This window comes from Phocoena sinus, chromosome 6 (genome assembly GCF_008692025.1).
Source record: "Phocoena sinus isolate mPhoSin1 chromosome 6, mPhoSin1.pri, whole genome shotgun sequence".
Classification (NCBI taxonomy): domain Eukaryota; kingdom Metazoa; phylum Chordata; class Mammalia; order Artiodactyla; family Phocoenidae; genus Phocoena; species Phocoena sinus.
This window is the reverse complement of record NC_045768.1, coordinates 33,839,638-33,859,585: the sequence shown is the minus strand read 5'-3', so window position 1 is coordinate 33,859,585 and position 19,948 is coordinate 33,839,638. Positions and strand designations below refer to the sequence as shown.

At 49.4% G+C, this 19,948-nt stretch overlaps 1 protein-coding gene across 2 annotated transcripts in view; it reads right to left on the bottom strand.

Moving 5' to 3' along the window:
* Positions 1-19,948, bottom strand: part of TBC1D2 (TBC1 domain family member 2) — a 42,375-nt gene that overhangs the window by 11,971 nt on the left and 10,456 nt on the right. For both annotated transcript variants that reach the window (XM_032634224.1, XM_032634225.1), the window contains 5 exons: positions 18,029-18,159; positions 13,732-13,928; positions 6,142-6,537; positions 2,245-2,355; positions 35-222 (listed from right to left, as the gene is read on the bottom strand). In XM_032634224.1, coding sequence (XP_032490115.1) covers positions 35-222; positions 2,245-2,355; positions 6,142-6,537; positions 13,732-13,928; positions 18,029-18,159 — 1,023 coding nt within the window. The remainder of the gene's footprint in view (positions 1-34; positions 223-2,244; positions 2,356-6,141; positions 6,538-13,731; positions 13,929-18,028; positions 18,160-19,948) is intronic.

The window sequence follows — 19,948 nt, the reverse complement described above, 5'->3', positions numbered from 1 at the left end:
AGGTCATGAAGACCCAGCCCTGCTCTGGGCTCACCTGATGGGGCTCAGCACAACGCTGTCAGCTGAGGCCTCGCTGGCTTCCCACTGCAGCGCCTCCTGGATGAGCTGCCTCAGTAGCTCCGAGCACTCGCCTGCCTCGACCCCCACGGCCTCCTGCAGCCTCCGCAGCCCCGCCAGGTACTTGCTTTCCACCTGGCAGTTCTTGGCTTGGAGGTAGGCACACTGTGGGAGGGAGGGGTGGGGCTGGTCAGGCCACCTGGTTGGGCCTGGGCCAGAGGCCTGAGGCCTGAACAGCTTTAAGCAGTCCAGCCCTTCTTCCAGTGCTCATCTCCCATCCCCCCACCCCAGCCATTCATAGAAAGGAAAGGAGAGGAGTCCTGAATCCAAGAGTTTACAGCAAGGCAGATAGGGCTCCAGGCAAGAGAACCAGGCCCAGGGCTGGGGCTGGACTCAGAAAAATGAGGGGAGAGGTGGGCATTGACTGCAGTCCTATCCTAGATCAGTTACTGCAGGCTGGGTGCTCTATGGCAAGTTACTTAACCCCTCTGTGCTTTAACTTCTTCATCCGAACAATGGGGATAATACAGAGTCTGCCTCAGAATTCTTATATGTGACTCTAGATGAGCCAATGTATACAAAGCCCTTCCAGGGCACTTGGCGCAGAGCAAGCTCTCTGTAGGGGGTATACCTGAGCAGTGCCCAAGGGATGGATGGACGGACATGGAGCTCTGGACACTGCCCTTGTGCCTTCTGCCACCACGTGGGCTTTTTCCATTTCTCCAACACACCACCTCTCTCCCACCTCGTGGAACACACACTGCACATTCCCTGCCTGCCTACCCCCGTATCTTCCTGTTTCTTTGTATGCTTTGTGATATTTTGTTGAAAACTGGACATCTGAACCTAATAAGGTGGGGTGGAATTAAGTAAAGAAAGCTCAGCTAAAAAAGTCCGGTCAGGCCTGTATGGGGACCTCTCAGGCCCTGCTACAGGCATCATTAATTTCTCCAAACAGGAAGAGATGTTCACCTACATCTCTGACAAGAAGCTGCCTCTACTATCCAGCAGGAACAGGAAAACTTCTCTCCACGCCAAGACAGCTCAGCCAATCAGGGACTGTAGCAATCTAGCCAATGAGAAGCCTCCATACTTGGGACTCCTAGTTTCCTCCAATGGATTTTTTGGTTATCACAGCCCCTCCCAACCCCTTCCTTTTCCCTATAAAAAGCAAGTTCCCCTTTCTTGTTCCCTGAATCTGCCTGTGGTTCACCATAGTTCAAGTATCCCAAATTGTAATTCCTCTGGTTAGTCCCGAATAAACCTGCTTTTGCTGGTAAAATAACTAGCTATTATATTATTAAAAATGCCAATGTTAACTCTGGAAATCAGATACTCCTTCTTACCTAGGGTTTGCTGTTTTGGTTTTTGGTTTTGACTGTTGTAGGCTGTCTCTGTACCCAGGATCAGCCTGAGGTATAAACTTAAGCTCCTCTTAGGTCTTTTCTGAGGCTTTCCCTGGGCATGCGTGGTCACTTTCTAATTTCCCCCATATCTGTGGCGGTTTTGGAATGTAGTTAATACCTGGCTCACAAAAGGGGAAAAAGGGGGGGCTTCCGTGGTGGCGCAGTGGTTGAGACTCTGCCTGCCAATGCAGGGGACACGGGTTCGAGCCCTGGTCTGGGAAGATCCCATATGCCACGGAGCAACTAGGCCCGTGAGCCACAATTACTGAGCCTGCGCGTCTGGAGCCTGTGCTCTGCAACAAGAGAGGCCACGATAGTGAGAGGCCCGCGCACCGCGAGGAAGAGTGGCCCCCGCTTGCTGCAACTAGAGAAAGCCCTCGCACAGAAACGAAGACCCAACCCAGCCATAAATAAATAAATAAATAAAATATTAAAAAAAAAAAAAGAGAGAGAAAGGCTGGCTTTATTAAAAAAAAAAAAAAAGACAAAAGGGGAAAAAGGGAAATACAAAGAGGGGGAAGGCCCTTTAAATCTCCTGGCAGTTACTTTAGGGGGTGGGGGCTTGCAGTGGCTGCCTGCCTCTTCCCCTCACCTCTGTGATCAGAAGCGGCAGTCAGCAGAGCACAGATCCCTGATATGTGGAAGACAGCTCATGAAGGGCACGGTCCAGAGGGAGAGCAGTCAGGTCATGAGGAGAGAGTTGAGCCAGTGGTGAGGTGGTGAGAGGACTGGAAGGGTGGCTGGGGACAGAGAGGGCCAGAACAGGGCTCCCATGCCTCACCTTCATCAGGAGGGCCTTCTCCTTCTCAGCCACCTTTCTCCAGATCCTTGTGACCTGGTGGATCTCGGAGTTGAGAAAGCGGTTCTGGGTCCGGTATGCTTCCATGTCATCCTGGAGAAGAGAGCAAAACATTTAATGAGCTGCACCAGAAACATCTCCCTGGTCCTCACTCTCAGATGAGCTGCCAACACCTTCTTCCTTTAGAAATTTCCAATAATGGCGACAGAAAAGGAAGTCTGAAAGAAAAAAAATAATAGTGATAGCCCCCTTCTCTAATCTTGATGCCAGCATGACATGGTGGAGAGAGCGTTAAGCCTGGACTTCAAGTCCTGGCTTTGACTTCCTGGCTGGGAGGCCTCACTGAATCAATCTGACCCTCTCCTTCCCCATCTGTAAAAGGAGCAAATACCAACTACCCCACGTGGCAGCTGACTAAGTGAGGTAACGTGCACACTGAATACAAGGACCAAAACAGAGAAAACATTCAAGTAGTGTTTGTTTTTTAAATAAAAATATTTTGTCATATATTGGTGATCATACTGAACAATTTTGGGTGAAAATTTTTTACTTAGTGTCACTTTGTAAATACTTTTCTATGTTGCTACAGAAGCTTCCCAATGATAATTTTTAATGTCTGATGACTATTCTATTAGGTGAGTTTACCATAACTTAGATATAATCCTTCTCCTGTTGCTTTTTTAGTTTGAGCCCTGAGTGTTTTTGTTTGGTTCTTTTTTGGGGGGCTGTGCCATGTGACATGCGGGCTCTTAGTTCCCTGATTGAACCCATGCTCCCTGCAGTGGAAGCGTGGAGTCTGAACCACTGGACCACCATGGAAGTCCCTGGTTTGTTTCTATTATGAATAAAGCTGTAATGTTTGTATCTGAGCCTAGAGTTTTCCTTTTGCAAGCTGTCCAGGGGAGGCAGTATGATCTTCCTGCTGGGGCATGCAAGGAGAAGCTGGCCATGCACTGGGGAGGGTCAAGCAGGAGCCTGAAAGGAGTAGCCGCAGCTGCAGCAATGGCTCTCAATCTTTATTCTGATTGGATGGACACTGTGGGAACAATGGACAACACATGCTCATAGTGATACCTAGCAATTCCAGGGCATTTACTAATGGAAACTCAATCCCTTTCTCTCTCACTCAAGAAAATGTACTGGCCTGTAGATGAGCATGAGAGACTATTGCGGGTACGACTTCGGATAGGCCCTGATTTATCAGGAAATTAAGAATAGCACACCTCACCCATGGCACTTCAATATCAGGGATGGGTCACTTGTGTACAGCTCATAGGCCGTGCTGACCCTCTTCATTCTGGCCAAGATCCCTCCCAGCTCAGAAGCTCCAATTCATGTCCAGGGGCTCTCCAAGGCTTTGGATGTGTCGCACAGGGCACCCTGCTTGCAGCCCAGACAAGGAGGGCAGGTACAAGTGCCCCTCAGAGCAGCCGTGGGCCTGGGTGGGGTGGCATCTGGGCAGTGCCTTCCCGTTCACTCATTGCCCTACCTTGAGTGTTCTTGGCTCAGAGCTGTAGGGAGGAAAAAGAGAGAGCTCCGAGATGAGAAAAGCCACGTGACTGTCACCAGTGAGGCAAAGGAGGAAAACATAACTGGAGAAAGGGGACAGGGGAGAAGAGAGTTTGCCCTCCTGCTTTCACAGGGACCAGGGACCCGGGAATCATCTTTGGGAAATGCCGTGTGGACGAGCCCTTGTGCTAGTGGGGAAGGCAGTGGATTGGACGTGGGGACACCTGGGGTTAGGCTGTAACCCTGCTGCTTGTACTGTGTGACCTTGGACCAGTCCTTTCCCCTCTCCAGGACTTGGCCGACCATGCCAGAAAATGAGGGGGCAGACTAGATCTCTGAGTCTTTCTGGCTCTGATATTCAAGAAGTCAGTGATTCTGTCCTCACACTGACAGTTTCAACAAGGGGGCATTTCCTTAAAGCTGAGTGTCCTTAACCACAAGGGCAAGCAGGAAATGTGAACATACTCTGTCCCAAAACTTAAAAACAGTGGAGTTTTGATGGGTCTTCTATTTTTTTCTAGATCAGAGACCTAAAGGCTAAAAAATAAGGGAGTCTAGTACACGCAACTCCTATTAGAAAACACCTCCAAGGTGTCAGCTGCAGGACTGATAGCTTTCTAACAACCTCTAAGGAGCAGCTGTAAACGTAAGCATGGTTGATGTGAACTGTACCCAGAATCTCTTCGTATCTGGGCTCACTGATAAATTAAATTCCTGAACATGAAAACTCAGGGGCACGCTCAGTCATTTAGGTGAGTCCATACTTCCGGGCAACTCTCTGAGACGGTCTGGAGGCACCCAGCGAGTCTATCTCTTTGACCTCCATGCTGCTCTACTGGGACTTCAACAGTGGATTCCAGCAGGATAAGCACAGAAAGAAGACACTTAGCAGGATAGAGCAGGGTAGGAAAGCAATCTCATGGAAGCAATTTTCACTGCTTTGTGAGGGACTCACAGCTTTCTGACAACCTAGCTTCATCTGCATTTGAAAGGTTTTGTTTTCATTTTGCACTCAAAAGAATCTCTGATTTTAGACGAAATAAGGGAAAAGGTTCAGAGACTGGTTATATGATTTTTCATGCTGAAAGAAAGGGAAGGGAATCTGGATTTCATGTCATCTTCCTTCCCCCTTCTAACAACTCTGTCTGTAGGACAGGTTAGGCCATGTTATATAAAGGTGAGGTAACTTGCCCAAGTCATACAGCTAGCAAGAGGCAGTCTGCCTGACTTCAGAGCTTGCGGAGTGGCCACTATACCACACTGCCCACTGGTCTCTCAAAAGCTCCCGGATTTCTCTTTCTTCCTTTCCCCCTCTTACCCCGTCTGACAGCAGTTCTTTGATACAGCAGCACAGGATTTCCGTGGTAATCCGAGGTATACTCTTGTGGCTGTGGGTGTGAGGGCTGGGGGAGGACTGACTGGGGCTATGTGGCTGCCTGTAGGGATGGTGGGTACTAGGCGCACCTATCCACAGCTCCTGTCACCACCCTCCAGAGAGGAGGCTGCAGCCCGCGGCAGGTATCACACTTAAAATAAAGCTCCTGCCCCCTGTGTTGCAACTGGTCCCTGCGGGATGGGGTGGCCTTTCCCGGGTGAAAGCCACACCCTGGACAAGGGTGAGGCCGGGATGATGGTGGTGGCTGCAAGGGCCACAGAGGCTGGAAGGCAGCAGAGCAGACAAGACTAGTCAGAGAGGTGAGCTGCAAGCCAGTTCCAGTCCCCCCACTTCCTCTGCACACAGTCCTGGGCAAGTTACTTCACCTTTCTCAGCCCTGGCATTCTCATCTGTAAAGTGGGGAGCACATAAGCAGCTACCTCACCAGGCTGGTGCGAGGACTAAGTGAAGTGATGAAAGTAAAGCACTTAGGACGGTGCCTACCACACGGTAAACAATCTGGAAGTAGGAGTAGCGATTACTGTCATTATCATGAGCAAGTTACAGCCAGCCACAGGTCACTACTCATGTGCAGGACCACTGGGGAGGGCTGCTGGGCACCTCGGGGGCTCCTGAGAGCATCAGCGTGGCGCTAAAGGAGGCTGAGCAGGCCAGGCTCCAGAGCGCTTAGGAGTTCTGACTCCATCTTGGGCTCTTTCATCTCTACTTTGATAATTTAGTGATACCTTCACTTTTCAGCCTAGGATGTCATGAAGAGGTCAAATTGCATTGGGCCTACTGGTTGAGAAAGTGAGGAAGCGTGTAGCAACATTTCTATCAATGTCTGTTTCAGATGTGAATACTCCACTATTAAGGGTCATCCCAGCTCTGTCCAGAAAACCCTTGGGGTCAAGAGCAGTGCCCTTAAAAAAAAAAAAAAAAAAAGAGCAGTGCCTTCCCCAAAGGCCCCAGGGCCTGGAGGGAGGGGTCCCTACCTTCAGGTGCTCCATCTTTTCCTGTTGGCTCAGGAGGTCCCTGTCAGCTGCATCTGGGGGTGCAGGGGGCTGGTTGGGGGGATGCATGAAGTCCTGGGTGACCTTCTCAGAGAGTTTCTGGATGACCTCCTGCTTAGCCTGGTTCTTGTCCAGGAGCAGCTGCACGTGCTGCCGCAGCTCCTGCACCTGCTGCTCCCGCAGGCTCGCCGTCTGCACCAGGCTCTCCCGCTCCTGTTCCAGGGCCTCCACCCTCTTGCCCAGCTCCGCGATCTGCCGCACTTTGTGCCGCACCAGCTCCAGCCGGTCCTTGTCCTCGGCTGCTGCCAGGTACGCACTGGACACCCTCTTCTCCTGCTGGGCAGCCTCCAGCGCCTTGTGCAGGATCTTCACCAGCTCCTGCACGGGGAAAGGGAAGAGCCTGGTGAGCTCGGGGAAGGCCTATTACATGCCAGAGGTGAGGCAGAGGCTGTCATCAGTTCTCCTAGGAGCCCTGAGAGGTGGCGGGCAACATCCCCTAGGGCATCACTGACCAGCACCCACATTCTCTTTTTCTACTCGGAAGAGTTTTAGTTGGACACGTGGTTCCCCAGCAAAGGACTACATTTCCCAGCCAAGCTCATAGCTCGGTGTGGCCAAGTGACTACTGTGCCCAAATGGGATATGAGAAATGCTGTGGGCAGCTTCTGGGTCATGCCTTCCAAACCACTGCGCACGTGCTCCCCCGGCCCAGTTCCCTTTCCTCCTGGCTGGGAAGTGGCAGGAACCGGAGCAGCCAGGCTGGGCTCACAAGCAGAATTTGCATGTTGAGGATGGCACAGTCGCCCCACCAACTCGGAGCTGCACACTTCACTCTGGATTCTTCAATGTCAGAGAGAAATAAACTTCCAATTTGTTTTAGGCCACAGTACTTTGAGGCTTCTGCCCATTCCCCAACTAATATGTCTGTTTCAGAAATGAACAAACTGAGGCCCAGCAGAGTGGAATTTAACTCCAAATCATCCAGACACTGAGCATCCTGTGCTCGGTCAGCAATGAAAGCAGGGGTGGCAGCGGCATGGCACGTGGGCATGGCTCTTCCTTCTCACCCCTGAGGCAGACATCACTCATCAACCTCAGTACTCTTTCCCGCTAAAGCCTAGCTGAGGCCTCAGAATCCTTCTGAACATGGCATTCAAGCAGTCACTACCAATCGAGCTGAGGTGGCATTAGAGAGAAAAGAAACTGGCAATCCTCACGCCTCGCCACACACCCAGGGCTTCATTCAGTCCGTCTGTGCCCACGCCTCAGCCCATCCAACAATGCCTGCAAGGCAGGTGCCAAGGAGCGCCTGGGAGTTCAGAAGCAACAGGCTTCGATTTATTCCTTGGCGGGGGCAGCCGATTCATGTGGAAATTCAAGGTGTGGCTCCCTGTGCCTTCAAGCTTCCAACCTCCCCAGCATTCAGGGACCTGTCCTGCTCCAAAGCAGGGATGTGAATTCATTCAGGACCAGGATCAGCGTATCAGAAGCCAGACAGCCCAGCAGCCAGTCCCACGTGAACCGCAGACCCGGCAGTTAGGGCCTTTAGCTCACACTGCTGTGCTCCAGGCCAGTCTCATCTGGAAAAGCGTGGTTTCCTGGGGACACATTAACTGTATGCATGCCAACGTGTTTAAATAAATGATTGGCTGGATAGGCTGAGAACAATTCCATTTTGGAGAACTGCCCAAAATCATGACTTCATTTTGGAAGCTAACGATAAGACCGAATTAGCATACACCTTCCGAAACCTTGGTACTAGTGACTGTCCCTTCTCTGGTTCTCGCTCTTCTATCCATCCATCTAACCTTTATCAAGCACTCACTCAGTGCCAGCCCCTGGGACCCAGAGAGGCACCAGTCAGAGTTCCCACACTCAAGGACCACGAAGGCTGGTGGGAGCAAAGGTGAACCACTGTCACGGAATGATTTACCGTGAGAGGGGGAAGCAAGGGTGTTTGTAGGGACTCAGGGCAGCAGGCAATGACTTCTGCCTGCGGCGGAGGCGGAGGCGGGGGAAGACCAGTACATTCCACAGAAAGGCGGAGCAGTTTAAACTGATCCTGAAGAATGAGGAGGGCCAGTGAGGTCAAGCAGCAGGTGGGAGACAAGGGCAGAAAGTGGGAGCTGAGGGTTGGGAGGGCTTTCCAGACGAGGCTGAGCCAACAGCTTGAGCAAAGCCTCAATGGAATGAAGGAACAGGTACAGAGCTGTGGGTCCTGGGTGTGGCAGGAAGGTGGGGAGGGGCGGGTGGCTGCAAACCGAACTGGCACATCAGGGATTTAGAAGTCAGCTTCCCAGGGCGGTACTGACCCAGATCAACATTCCTGTGGCTGCAGGATAACTGAGAAGCCTAGACCATTTTCTGAGTCAGCTGAGATTTGGAGATTACCTGGGGTAACTGCCTGGTGAAATAACCAGTACATGCCACTGCTCAGACTTGCCCTAGCCTCAGAATCAGGGGGGTATCTGTCTGCCAACTTTGGGAGAGTCAACTCTGAAGCCCATTTCACTACATCAGCTGTCTCTCCCTTCCCACATCTGGCTCTTCAAATCCAAGACCAGCCCGGGAGGCTGTCCTCCCACCCCAGGACCCCTGCACCAGAATAAGACGGGAAGAAAGGAACCCGGGAGAGGGATGGAGCCAGAGCAGGAAGTGTAAAGTGAGGAGTGGGAATGGATCATGGATTCGGAAAACCTGGAGGCTGGATGGCCCTGGGAGACCACCTGGTTCAGTCACCCCGCTCTCACGCAGGGAGACTGAAGCTCAAGAAGGGAGAAGAGAGGACTAAAGAGACCTGGTGGATCCCCATGAGTGGGAAAACTGCAGCTAGAACAGAAGGCTCCCAACTCCAACCCTAAGACCCTTCACTTCTTCATGATGTGTAGTTAACGGATTCTGCATCGAAACGCTTCTTTCAATTTCTTTAAAAATGGGAATAACCCATGTTCATAGCAGCATTATTCACAAGACCCAAGAGGTGGAAACAACCCAAGTGTCTGTCGATGGTGAATGGATAAACAAAATGTGGCCTACAATGGAATATTACTCAGTCTTAAAAAGGAAGGAAATCCCATCACATGTTAAAACATGGATGAACATTGAGGACCTTATGCTAGGTGAATTAAGCCAGTCACAAAGATGCACATATACATCAAATAGAAATAATGAAAACAAAAAGGAAAACTTGAATATCCCATTTTGAAGCTGCTTTCGTCCTTACAATGCGATGATGCCTCTCCAGGTCAGTCATTATCAAGCAACACTACCATTTGCAACAGTTCAAGAGTATTCCTTGTATGGAGCACACAGTTCCCTTCATCCCACCTCCTAGGATGGACATCTGGGTTGTTTCCAATTCCCAGTCATAAGCAATGCCTTAGGACCAAGTCTTGAAGTAGAAGAGCTGATCAAGTGATACTTTTAATACTTCTTAATTGAATCATTGTTTGGTCGATCTTAGATTTTGACAACTGTTAATAAGTTGTCATTTTAGTAAACATTTTAAAAGCCAATAAATCATTTATCTTATTAAAGTGTGGATACCTTCATTGCTCACTAGAATCAAGGTGGGTGAGTCCAACAGCGCTTGTGGAAAGAGCACTGGACAGGGAGTGCCCTGGACATGATGGCCTCTGACCCCTAAGGGCCTCGGTGCCAGCTGGGAACAGGTGAAAGAGCACTGGCTTGGGAGTTACAGAGGTCTCGGTTCCCATTCCAGATCCACTAATGCGGTGTTTCAGAAAACTGAACCTCAGCTTTCTCGTATGTAAAATGGAGATGATGGTCCTACTCCACCAAGAGTCACTGAAAGGGTGAGAGAGAAATTGTGACAAGTGTGCCTCCCCAAGCACAGGGGCCCTCTCACTCCCTCTCCCTCTAAGGCCCGTACCCCTCCCCAGGGCCTGTACCCTGAAGTCTCCGGCTGGGGTTCTAGGGAAGGGAGAGGCGGCACCTTGCTCTGATCAAGTTTCCTCAGTGAATTATATACCTTCACCAAGTAATCCTGAGTGAGCTAAGCTGGCCCCTGGCAGGGCCTGGGGGAGGGGTTCACCATTCCTGGCAGCCAACATCCCCACAAACAACAGCCCTCCATCTGTCGGAGCAGACAGCCTTCAGGTTGGGTGCAACGCTGCCGACTCTGAAAGCCTGAGTCACCAGGCCAAGCTGCCATCTGGTGCCGTCTCCCAGAGTCCAAAGCTCTCGGGGGGCCAGTGCTGCAGGGGACTGGGATGGATAATGGCTTAACGGGTATTGGAATCACAGGGAGTGCATTCATTTTTTCTGAGGAGCAGTCACGGTGCTTGTGTCTGATACTGGGCTACACTGCGAGAGCATGGAGGAGACGGCTGGGCTGTGAGGGGTCCTGGACCTGGGGAAGGAGACCATTGCCTACGTCCTGGCTCTTCCAGCTGCATGACCTTGGACTAGTCAGCCACCTTCTCTGAGCCCCTTGAACGTGGTGCAGTGAAGAGGGCAGAAGCTCTGGAGGCAGGCAGACCAGAGCCTGAACCCTGACTCAGCGCCCAGGAGGTCATGGGCACGCAGAACCTCTCAGAACTCCAGTCTGTCAGGAAAAGGAGAGGATAACTGATGTCAAGAGGAGAGACAGTGTGTGAAAGGCACCAGCCAGCACAGTACTGGGGCCACACTTCATACCAGCAGTTACTTGTGCTCACATCTTCTCCTCACCCACTGGATGGTGAGGTCCCCAAGGGCAGGGATTTGGCCCAGTGTACCTCAGTGCCCTCCATAGCATCCAACAGAATTTGAGATACAAATTCTTAAAAATCACTAAAGCTATTGGCAGTGTCTGCCTGGCTGGCTGAGCCAGGATGAGACCCCCAGTTCCCATGTCCTCTTGCAGCCTGAGGCAAAAAGGTGGCACCTTCCCACTGAAGGGACATGTCTTGTAGACACGGGCCCAGGAATTCCAGGGGACTGTTTCCCCAGCTGAGGTATTACACTTAAAAGGTCTCAGATGGAGAGCTGCTCTCTGACCAGCATTTTTGAGTGCCTGGGGTACCAATGGGCACCCCAAGATTGTGTCAGACTCCTCTGTGTTACCTCTAGGTCAAGAGTCAGTCTCTTTCTCTCCTCCTCACTGGTTTTGGTACTTGGGTTGAACATGAAACCCCACAGTTGGTCTGGCTGGGGTCCCCCTTCTAAATGTGGAATAAAGGTAAGGATGGCCTCCTCCCATCACTGCTATACCCCACAAGCACATCTCCCAGAGCCCCTCGGGGAGGGAGGGGGGTGCTTTTACTCCTCGTAAGGTGGGAAGGAATCAACAAGGAGAGCTGGGAATGCCACAGTCACAGCCAAAATAATCAAAGCCTGCATGTTTGGGGCAGCTGCTGGGTGCCAGGCACCCAGCTTTATGAATCTGGACACAGGCCTCTTCAGAAAACATGATTATAAGTCCATATAAAGAGGAGGAGGGAATTCCCTGGAGGTCCAGTGGTTAGAACGCTGCACTTCTACTGCAGGGGACGTGGGTTGGATCCCTGGTCAGGGAACTAAGATCCTGTGTGCCGGGGCGGTGCGGCCATCTGGGAGATGGGTCCGAGAGCACACTATCCACTCATTTCGTGAGTCAAAAGCTAAACCCCAAGACTTGGTCTCCTCCCCACTATCTGCCCCAGGACAGGGTTGAGGTCTGCTGGAAAGTGAATTAGTAAAAAAGTCCAGATTCTTTAATGTTGGAACAACTTCTTCCTGACATTTTCACTCTGACTGTAGGGGAGCTGTCAACATCCTGAGCAGCCCGTACTAATCTCCAAGAGCGGAATGAAATCTAGGTCTCCCGGGGCCTCTCCACTTCATTTGACAATTCCTAATGCCTTAGAAGGAAAGGCCGAGTCACGGGAGGCTGCCCACATTTCCTAGAAAGTAGGGGAAGAAGCACGGAAACGACAAGTGGTGTTTACATTCTACATCGCTCTTCCTTTCCAGGTCGGGTTTGGGACTGAGGCTGTACTGATACAGGGATCAGGAAGCTGCTACAGCTCAGCTTAATGCCCTCAGCTCTCAGGAGCGGCCAGCAGCCTCATGACAGGAACGCAAAGGTGACAGAGGAAAAGAGTGATGGCTGGGCTGCTAAGTGGCATCAGAGGAGACATCACATGCTGTAAGGATACATTTTGGTGCTATAAGCCTGCAAGGGCAGGGCTGTGTCTTTTCTCACTGCTTGTTCCCCAGCACCTAGAACACTGCATGCCTGTAACAGGCCCTCAATAAAAGCTTTGTGAATAAACAAATGAATTGAGAACACATGAATGATTGAGCTTCCTCCTTTGAGGACTCTAATCACCAGCTGCTTCATTAAATGTAACCCCTGAGCTGCCAGGAATGAAGCCTCTGCTGGTTCCTGTAATAACTGTTTAGGGGCAAGAAAGGCAGAGAAGGGGCAAAACTAGGTAGAGAGAGCATTTTTCTGGACTGTGTCCTCTAAAAATAGAGCAGAAAGGAAAAGAAATGTACAAAGGGGAGAATATTTAGAAGTATACCCCTTACCTCCCCAGGAGCAAGACCAGAAATAAAGCAGACAGAGATGTAGAGTAGCCAAAGCTCAAGCAAGAGAGCTGAGGCCTTCCTCTCGGAGGAAAAGGAGCCTGGGCCCTCAGTGGGTACCATCACTAGAGTACCACAGGCACCACGCTCAGGATTTTTGGTAACAACTGTGCTGGCTTAGTCACTTTTTTTGTGCTAAAGAGAGCCTACTGGGCTTCCCTGGTGGCGCAGTGGTTGAGAGTCCGCCTGCCGATGCAGGGGACACGGGTTCGTGCCCCGGTCTGGGAAGATCCCACATGCTGCGGAGTGGCTGGGCCCGTGAGCCATGGCCGCTGAGCCTGAGCGTCCGGAGCCTGTGCTCCGCAACGGGAGAGGCCACAACAGTGAGAGGCCCGCGTAGCGCAAAACAAACAAACAAACAAACAAAAAAAAGAGAGCCTACTGCCCATGCTGCATCCCCCATTGCCTCCCCGCCATGTGACCCTTACGACTTCATGAGGTCACCCCTGGATGTGAACTTGATTTACTCTCTGAGTTGTGGGATTTTTGAGTGATTTTAATGTCTGTGTATATATGTGATCTGTTACCTACAATGACCATGTAGGTCTTTCTTTCTTAACTGCTATAATTAACTTCTCTCTGTGTGAAGCCTAAATCTTCCTCCCTGTCACTGTCCTCTGTTGGGCCTGGCTCAGCCTGGTTTCTCTGTCCTATACCCAGTTACCAGCTGCCAGGTCAAAGATCCCCCAGTTCCTTCGGTGGCCCCTCCCAGGACCCTGCATGCAGATCACCCTCCTCCAAACACTGTCTTCGGGTGTGGGGTCAGATCATGCACAGTCTCCCAGGAGAGACCCGAGAGACCTGCCCTTGGTGGCCTTCTGTCACCTAGCTCAAGTGACAGTATGTCCCTGACTGATCAACAGCACAGCATTTCCAGCCACCTGCAGTTTGGCAGTTAAGGACCACAGGCTGGCTAACGCATCACATCTAGCTTGTCCAGGGGCTCCAGGCCCAGTGGGGTCCACTGGAGCCTGGGGCCTCTCTGGAGTCAGAGCTCACCTTCTGAGCCTTTAGCTCCTTGGTGAGCATCAGAACCTGCTGCTCCAAGGCCAGCACTTTCTCCTGGGCGGTTCGGTTCCGTGTGAGTCCCTCGGTGAAGAGCGGGAAGGTATTGCTCTGGCGCTTGGCTTTCTGAATGAGATTGGCGGTCAGAGAGGACTTGGGTGTAGGCTTTGGAGAATCCGCTGGATCTTTTCCTGCTCAAGAGGAGGAACACAGAGGTTGTGATCAGTGGCTTCAGCAGTTCTCAAACTTGGGCTTGCTGCAGAAGCACCTGGAAGGCTTGGTAAAATGCAGATTGGGGGGACTTCCCTGGTGGCGCAGTGGTTAAGAATCTGCCTGCTAATGCAGGGGACGAGCCCTGGTCCAGGAATATCCCACATGCCACGGAGCAACTAAGCCCATGTGCCACAACTACTGAGCCTGCGTGCCACAACCACCAAAGCCCACACACCTAGAGCCCATGCTCCGCAACAAGAGAAGCCACCGCAATGAGAAGCCCTCACACCGCAATGAAGAGTAGCTCCTGTTCGCCGCAATTAGAAAAAGCCCACGTGCAGCAATGAAGACCCAATGCAGCCAAAAATAAAATAAATATATAAATACATAAATTTATTTTAAAAAATATTTTTAAAAAGTGCAGTCTGGGGACCCTACTCCCAGAGCTTTCCAATCCATAGGCCTGGGGTGCAGCTTGAGAATTTGTATTTTTAAATGTTCCTAGGTGATACTGATACAGCTTGTGCAGGGATTATACTCTGAGAACCACTGGACTATATAAACACTGTTTACACTGTGCCGGGTCATCCAGCCCATCCTCTACCCTCTGTTCCCTATTCTCTCTGTTCCCTACCCTCCAATCTCAACCTGCATGGGTTACCTCCAACTGCCCCGCTAGTGTTTGCCAGGTGGCCATCTCCTCAGGCACGGGCCCAGGCAGGATGTATTTTTTCTTATTTCAGGATCGCACCTCCAGGCTCTGGGCGATTTTCAAGGCACACAGATCTGTCCATTGATAGGAGCACAAAATATCTGTACTCTGTATACTTGCCCCAGTGAGTAATGTAAACTCTCATTTGATTCTAATTACAAGCTAAATTAGGAGACATATCTCCCACAGCTGAATGTCTCAAGGCTGTATCCTTTTATTTCCAGTAGAGCCTGGGTCAGCAACCAATGGCCCACAGACCAAATCGGGCGGCCTGCTTTTGTAAATAAAGTTTTATCGGAATACAGCCATGCCCATTTATTTGTGCATTGTCTGTACTGCTTTCACTCCACAAAGGCAGAGTTGAGTACTTGCAACAGAGACTGTATGGCCCACAATGCCTCAAATATTTACTATCTGGCCCTTTACAGAAAATGTTTGTTGACTGGTGCTAAATTTTCTTTCTTTCCTTTTTTTTAAAAAAAAAATTTTATTTATTTATTTATTTTTGGCTGCGTTGGGTCTTCGTTGCTGTTCACGGGCTTCCTCTAGTTGAGGCGAGCGGTGGCTACTCTTCATTGTGGTGCACGGACTTCTCATTGCGGTGGCTTCTCTTGTTGCGGAGCACAGGCTCTAGGCGCGCAGGCTTCAGTAGTTGTGGCATGCAGGCTCAGCAGTTGTGGCTCGCGGGCTCTAGAGCACAGGCTCAGTAGTTGTGGCACATGGGCTTAGTTGCTCCATGGCATGTGGGATCTTCCCGGACCAGGGCTCAAACCCGTGTCCCCTGTAGTGGTAGGTGGATTCTTAACCACTGCGCCACCAGGGAAGTCCCTAAATTTTGTTCTTAAATCCAATGTTAGAGAATCACTCACCCAGACTGCCTTGTCCTGCCCTACCCTCAGCCTGTGCTTTAGGGCTCTGCCATCAGCCTGCATCAAGGGACATGTAATGGCCTGATTATATGGTCAAGAGACTCTGAGAATTTTGATCACAGGGCACATACACATTATGTCCGTTATGAGGCCCCAACATAAATTCTTCTCAGCTCTCAGGGCCAGCTTTGCTTCTTTCAAGAAAATATGTGTTTATAGTCTTATGGACACCGGAAGTAACCTAACCACTTGCATTTCCCTCTTTGCCTTGGCTGCTGAGAAGCTCAGAGCCACATTTGCTGCCCACCTTTGGTACACTGCAGGATTTTTTCTTGAGCCTATGTAAATTTCCTAACTCAAATTACTCATTTATCTTCCCCCTGATATACATTGTAGTAAGTCATACCCAGTTCTTTTGGGACTATGATATTAAAAATAAGGATGTGGTATGAGATCCCAGGGGAGGGGACAGGCAAGGCTTGCAGGACAAGCTGAATGACTTAGCAACTTTCTTCTGGGGACCAGGCCAAGAGCCAACCAAATAGTATTGAGCAGACAAAAAACTACTCTAGTAGGTGACAGGAACCAGAAACTCCTTGGCCTTGTTGAGTACAAGAACAGAACGGTCTTGTTCCAGGCTTAAAAGAAATCTGGTCGAGCCAGGTACAAAGCAGCCTGCAGAGCTCAGAGGAATGCAATGCTTCTTTTTCTTTCCTGCCACAGGATCTAAGAGAGCAGGGAGGCTCCCTGGAGCCCTGCAGGCTACTGTACACCAACCCTGAGGGCAGGCAGGGTAGGATCACTGTGCCCATCTTATAGTTGGGAAAAACGGAGGCCTAAGACAGTGGTTTTCAATCAGCACCCTAGGATTTCATGGGATCGCCTCAAGGGCTGGCTGGGAAGGGAAGAGGGTGGGGTGGGAGGGGCTGAGGGGGAGCCTGGACTCCCAACCCTGCCTCTACTCTGCTTTTATTTGCTTTGTGTATCAGATTTTGTTTATGGGGACAAGGTTTCATGGCAATAAAGAGGTTGTTTGCAAAGTCACTGACTCAGAAAAGAGGCTTCAGGCAGGAATATGGGGCCAGACTGTTTGGTCTGAATCCTATTCTGTTACTCACTGTGCAGCTGTGAGCGAGTCACTCCTCACATCCATTCCCAGTTCCCTCAGTTATTAAATGAGGAGAACAGTATTTACCGCTCAGGTTGTTGTAAAGACTAAACAGGTTAATGTACATAAAGCGCTTCGTGCATGTGGATGAAACTTGAAAAGATTCTGCTGAGTAAAAGACACCAATCACAGAAGACTACATATTGTAGATTCCATTTATATGCAATGTCCAGAACAGGCAAATCTAAAGAGGCAGAAAGTAGATTAGTGGTTGCCTAGGGGTACAGACTGGGACTGATGGCTGAGGGGTATGGGGTTTCTTCTGGGGGTAATACAAATGTTTTAAATTTGATTATGGTGATGGTTGCACAACTCTGTGAAGATACTGAAAGCCACTGAATTATATGTTTCAAAGGAGTGAACTGTATGGTATGTGAATTGTATCAGAATGAAACTGTTACCAAAAAAAAAAAAACAAGGCTTAGAGTAGCCCTGGCACAAAGTACCTGCTACATGTAAGTGCTAGTTCTATTATTATTATTGATTAGATACAGTACTGATCTCTTGGGCTATTCATCGTGATCTGTGGGGCCTCATCAGGCACTGCTCCAAAGCAGTGCTTTTTCAAGAGTAATTTCTACACAGCCCAGGGGGCCTCTCTACCATAAGACCCCTCAGTGCTGCCTTAGCCAGTTTTCTCCCAACTGTTTCTACATAGTTAAAACATGTTTTAAGGGCATTTATGCTAATTTCAAAGATGTCAAACACCCCTGATGGTATGGGGTCCTAATATTTTGTAAAAGAAATAAAGTGCCATGTCACAGAGGGGATGAATACCTTGAGGTCATTTGTTCTGCTTCTTCAGGTAGATCTGATTTTAATCATCCCAGAAAAGCATTTTTATATCCTTTCCTTACAAATTTTTTTAAAAAAAGGAAGAAAGAAAAAGCAACAGATATTTTCCCTTATTACTTCAAGAATCATTGCTTGGTGTTTCAGTTTGGGAAGATGAAAAGCGTTCTGGAAATGGATGGTAGTGATGGTTACACAAGAACGTGAATGTACCTAATGTCACTGAATTATACACTTAAAATTGGTTAAAGTGGTAAATTTTGTTATGTATTTTTACCACAAGTTAAAAAAAAAAAAGGAAAGAAAGAAAGAAAGGAGGGAGGGAGGGAGGGAGGAAGGAAAGAAAGAAAGAAAGAAAGAGAGAAAGAGAGAAAGAAAGAAAGAATGAATCATTACTACCAGACCCATGGAAGCCCAGGAGGAGTGACCTGGAGAGTTGCATCTTTGACACACAAAAGCATGGATGTTTGTTTATGGGGAGGAGAGAAGGCACCCACTTCGTCTCTGAAGGCAGCTCAGACCCAGGCAGAGGCTCACCTGGGGCGCTGAGGTCAGGAGAGGGCTGCTCCTCCCTCTGAGGCTCCTCGCTCAGTGAAGAATCTTCTCCTGAGGGTCTGTGGCCTGTTCCTTGGGTCTGCTTGTTGCCCCGGATGTTGTACATTGTGTTTCTGAAAGGAAAATAGAGGATCATGGGGCTGACAGCCCTGCTATCTTGCCCACTACCCTTCCCGCTGCCACTGCTGGCGCTCAGGCTGCATCTCCACCCCAGTCATGACTTGCTCAGTCTGCCTGACTGCAGGCACCCTGCAGGAAGCAACCCATCTGAGCCTCTCCCATCACCCTTACCCTTCTCCTTTCCATTTTTCATCATGCGGATCACCTTTGATACGCAGTATTCCTTGTAAACATACAAGCTTGACTCCTCTGCCTCCAACCCCACTGCTAGAATATAAGCTCCATGAGGGCAGGGGCATTTGTCTTGCTTTATTCACTGAAATGGATTTGCCAAACTAACTTTCCCGAAACCTTCACCTGGTCTTATAACCACCTGGCTTAAAAATCACCAGTGGTTCGCTACTTCTGCTGAGAAAAGTTCCAAACACCTCCTGGCCTCTTGCTCCCCTTGCTTTCTTTCCCTGCTCAGACCTGTTCTCTCTGTAGCCTTCACTGATCACCTCACAGCCTCCAAGGAGCTTATTGCACTTCATGCATGGGTCACTCTTTGACCAAGTACTTGTCTAGACTGAGTAGTGGTGTCTTTTCTTCAAGAACTGGGCACTAACCTACCTGCATGCCTACTGGCACCTGGCACTGGGTCACATGTGCCCAGCGTACAGACTCAATAGATGTTTGTTTTGCAGGAAGGAACTAGGTAGCACCAAAGGCTGGCCTGGCACCACAGGCCACAGAGAAGTTCATGAGTTGGATGAAAAGGCAGTTCAATTGAGTTTGTTTTCCCTTTGCAAAGGTATAAAAGTTGACATATTCCAAAACTAATAACAAGGAAGAAAAAATGACCAAAGAGTTCACTAGGTCAGTGTTTTTCAAACTGCAGGATGTGAGCCATTGGTAGACTGTAAAATCAGTTTAGTATCACGACCAGCATTTAAAAAAAATGGAATAGAAAATATCAGAATGCGCCCCACTTAGAAAGGATTAAAATTTTGTGAATTACATATATGTGTACTGAGCCATATAATAAGATGTATTTCTTACTGGTCAACAGTTTGAAAAACACTGCAGGAGGAGGTCAATTATCTAAAGGGCAGCAATAGCGTGGCCAGAAAACAAAAGGCTGAAAAAGTCTGTAGACTTGTGATGGAGTCCTGGCTTTGCGCTATCATCCCTCCATACGATGTATACGTCTAGCAATATGGTGGACAAAATATCTGAAAAACCCTTGTTCCACAAACATCTACCTAGATGTTAGATAAATGCAAAACATATTTCAAAAGTATTTAGCTGAATTCTCAGAAAAGGAAGGGAAAATCCCTAGGGACTAAACACAAAAAAGGAGTTGAAACTCAAGTGGGAAGTAAAGAGGAAGATGCATATATAGATTAAATTACTTTTCAACAAATATTTACCCCTTCCCTTCCACCTCTGCAGGAGCAGAGTACATCCCCCTCCTCCTTTTGATTTTGGGCACAGCCATGTGATTTGCTTTCGCCAAAGGGATGTTGGCAGATATAATGTAAATATAGGCTTAAAATGTGCTTGCATGTAGGGCTTGCCCTCTTGAGGAACATGCCTCATAGCTGCTGGTCCATGGAACATGAGAAATATGTGGAGGAAACCTAGATCTTCCCAACGGCTTGGAGCCAAGACCAGGTGAACCTAGCCTGTATCACGTGAACCCAGATGTGCAGGAAATGAATGTTTATTATTAAATGACACTGAATTTTGAAGTGTTTGTTTGCAGCATTATTATTGTGAAAGTTGGCGAGGACATGAGTT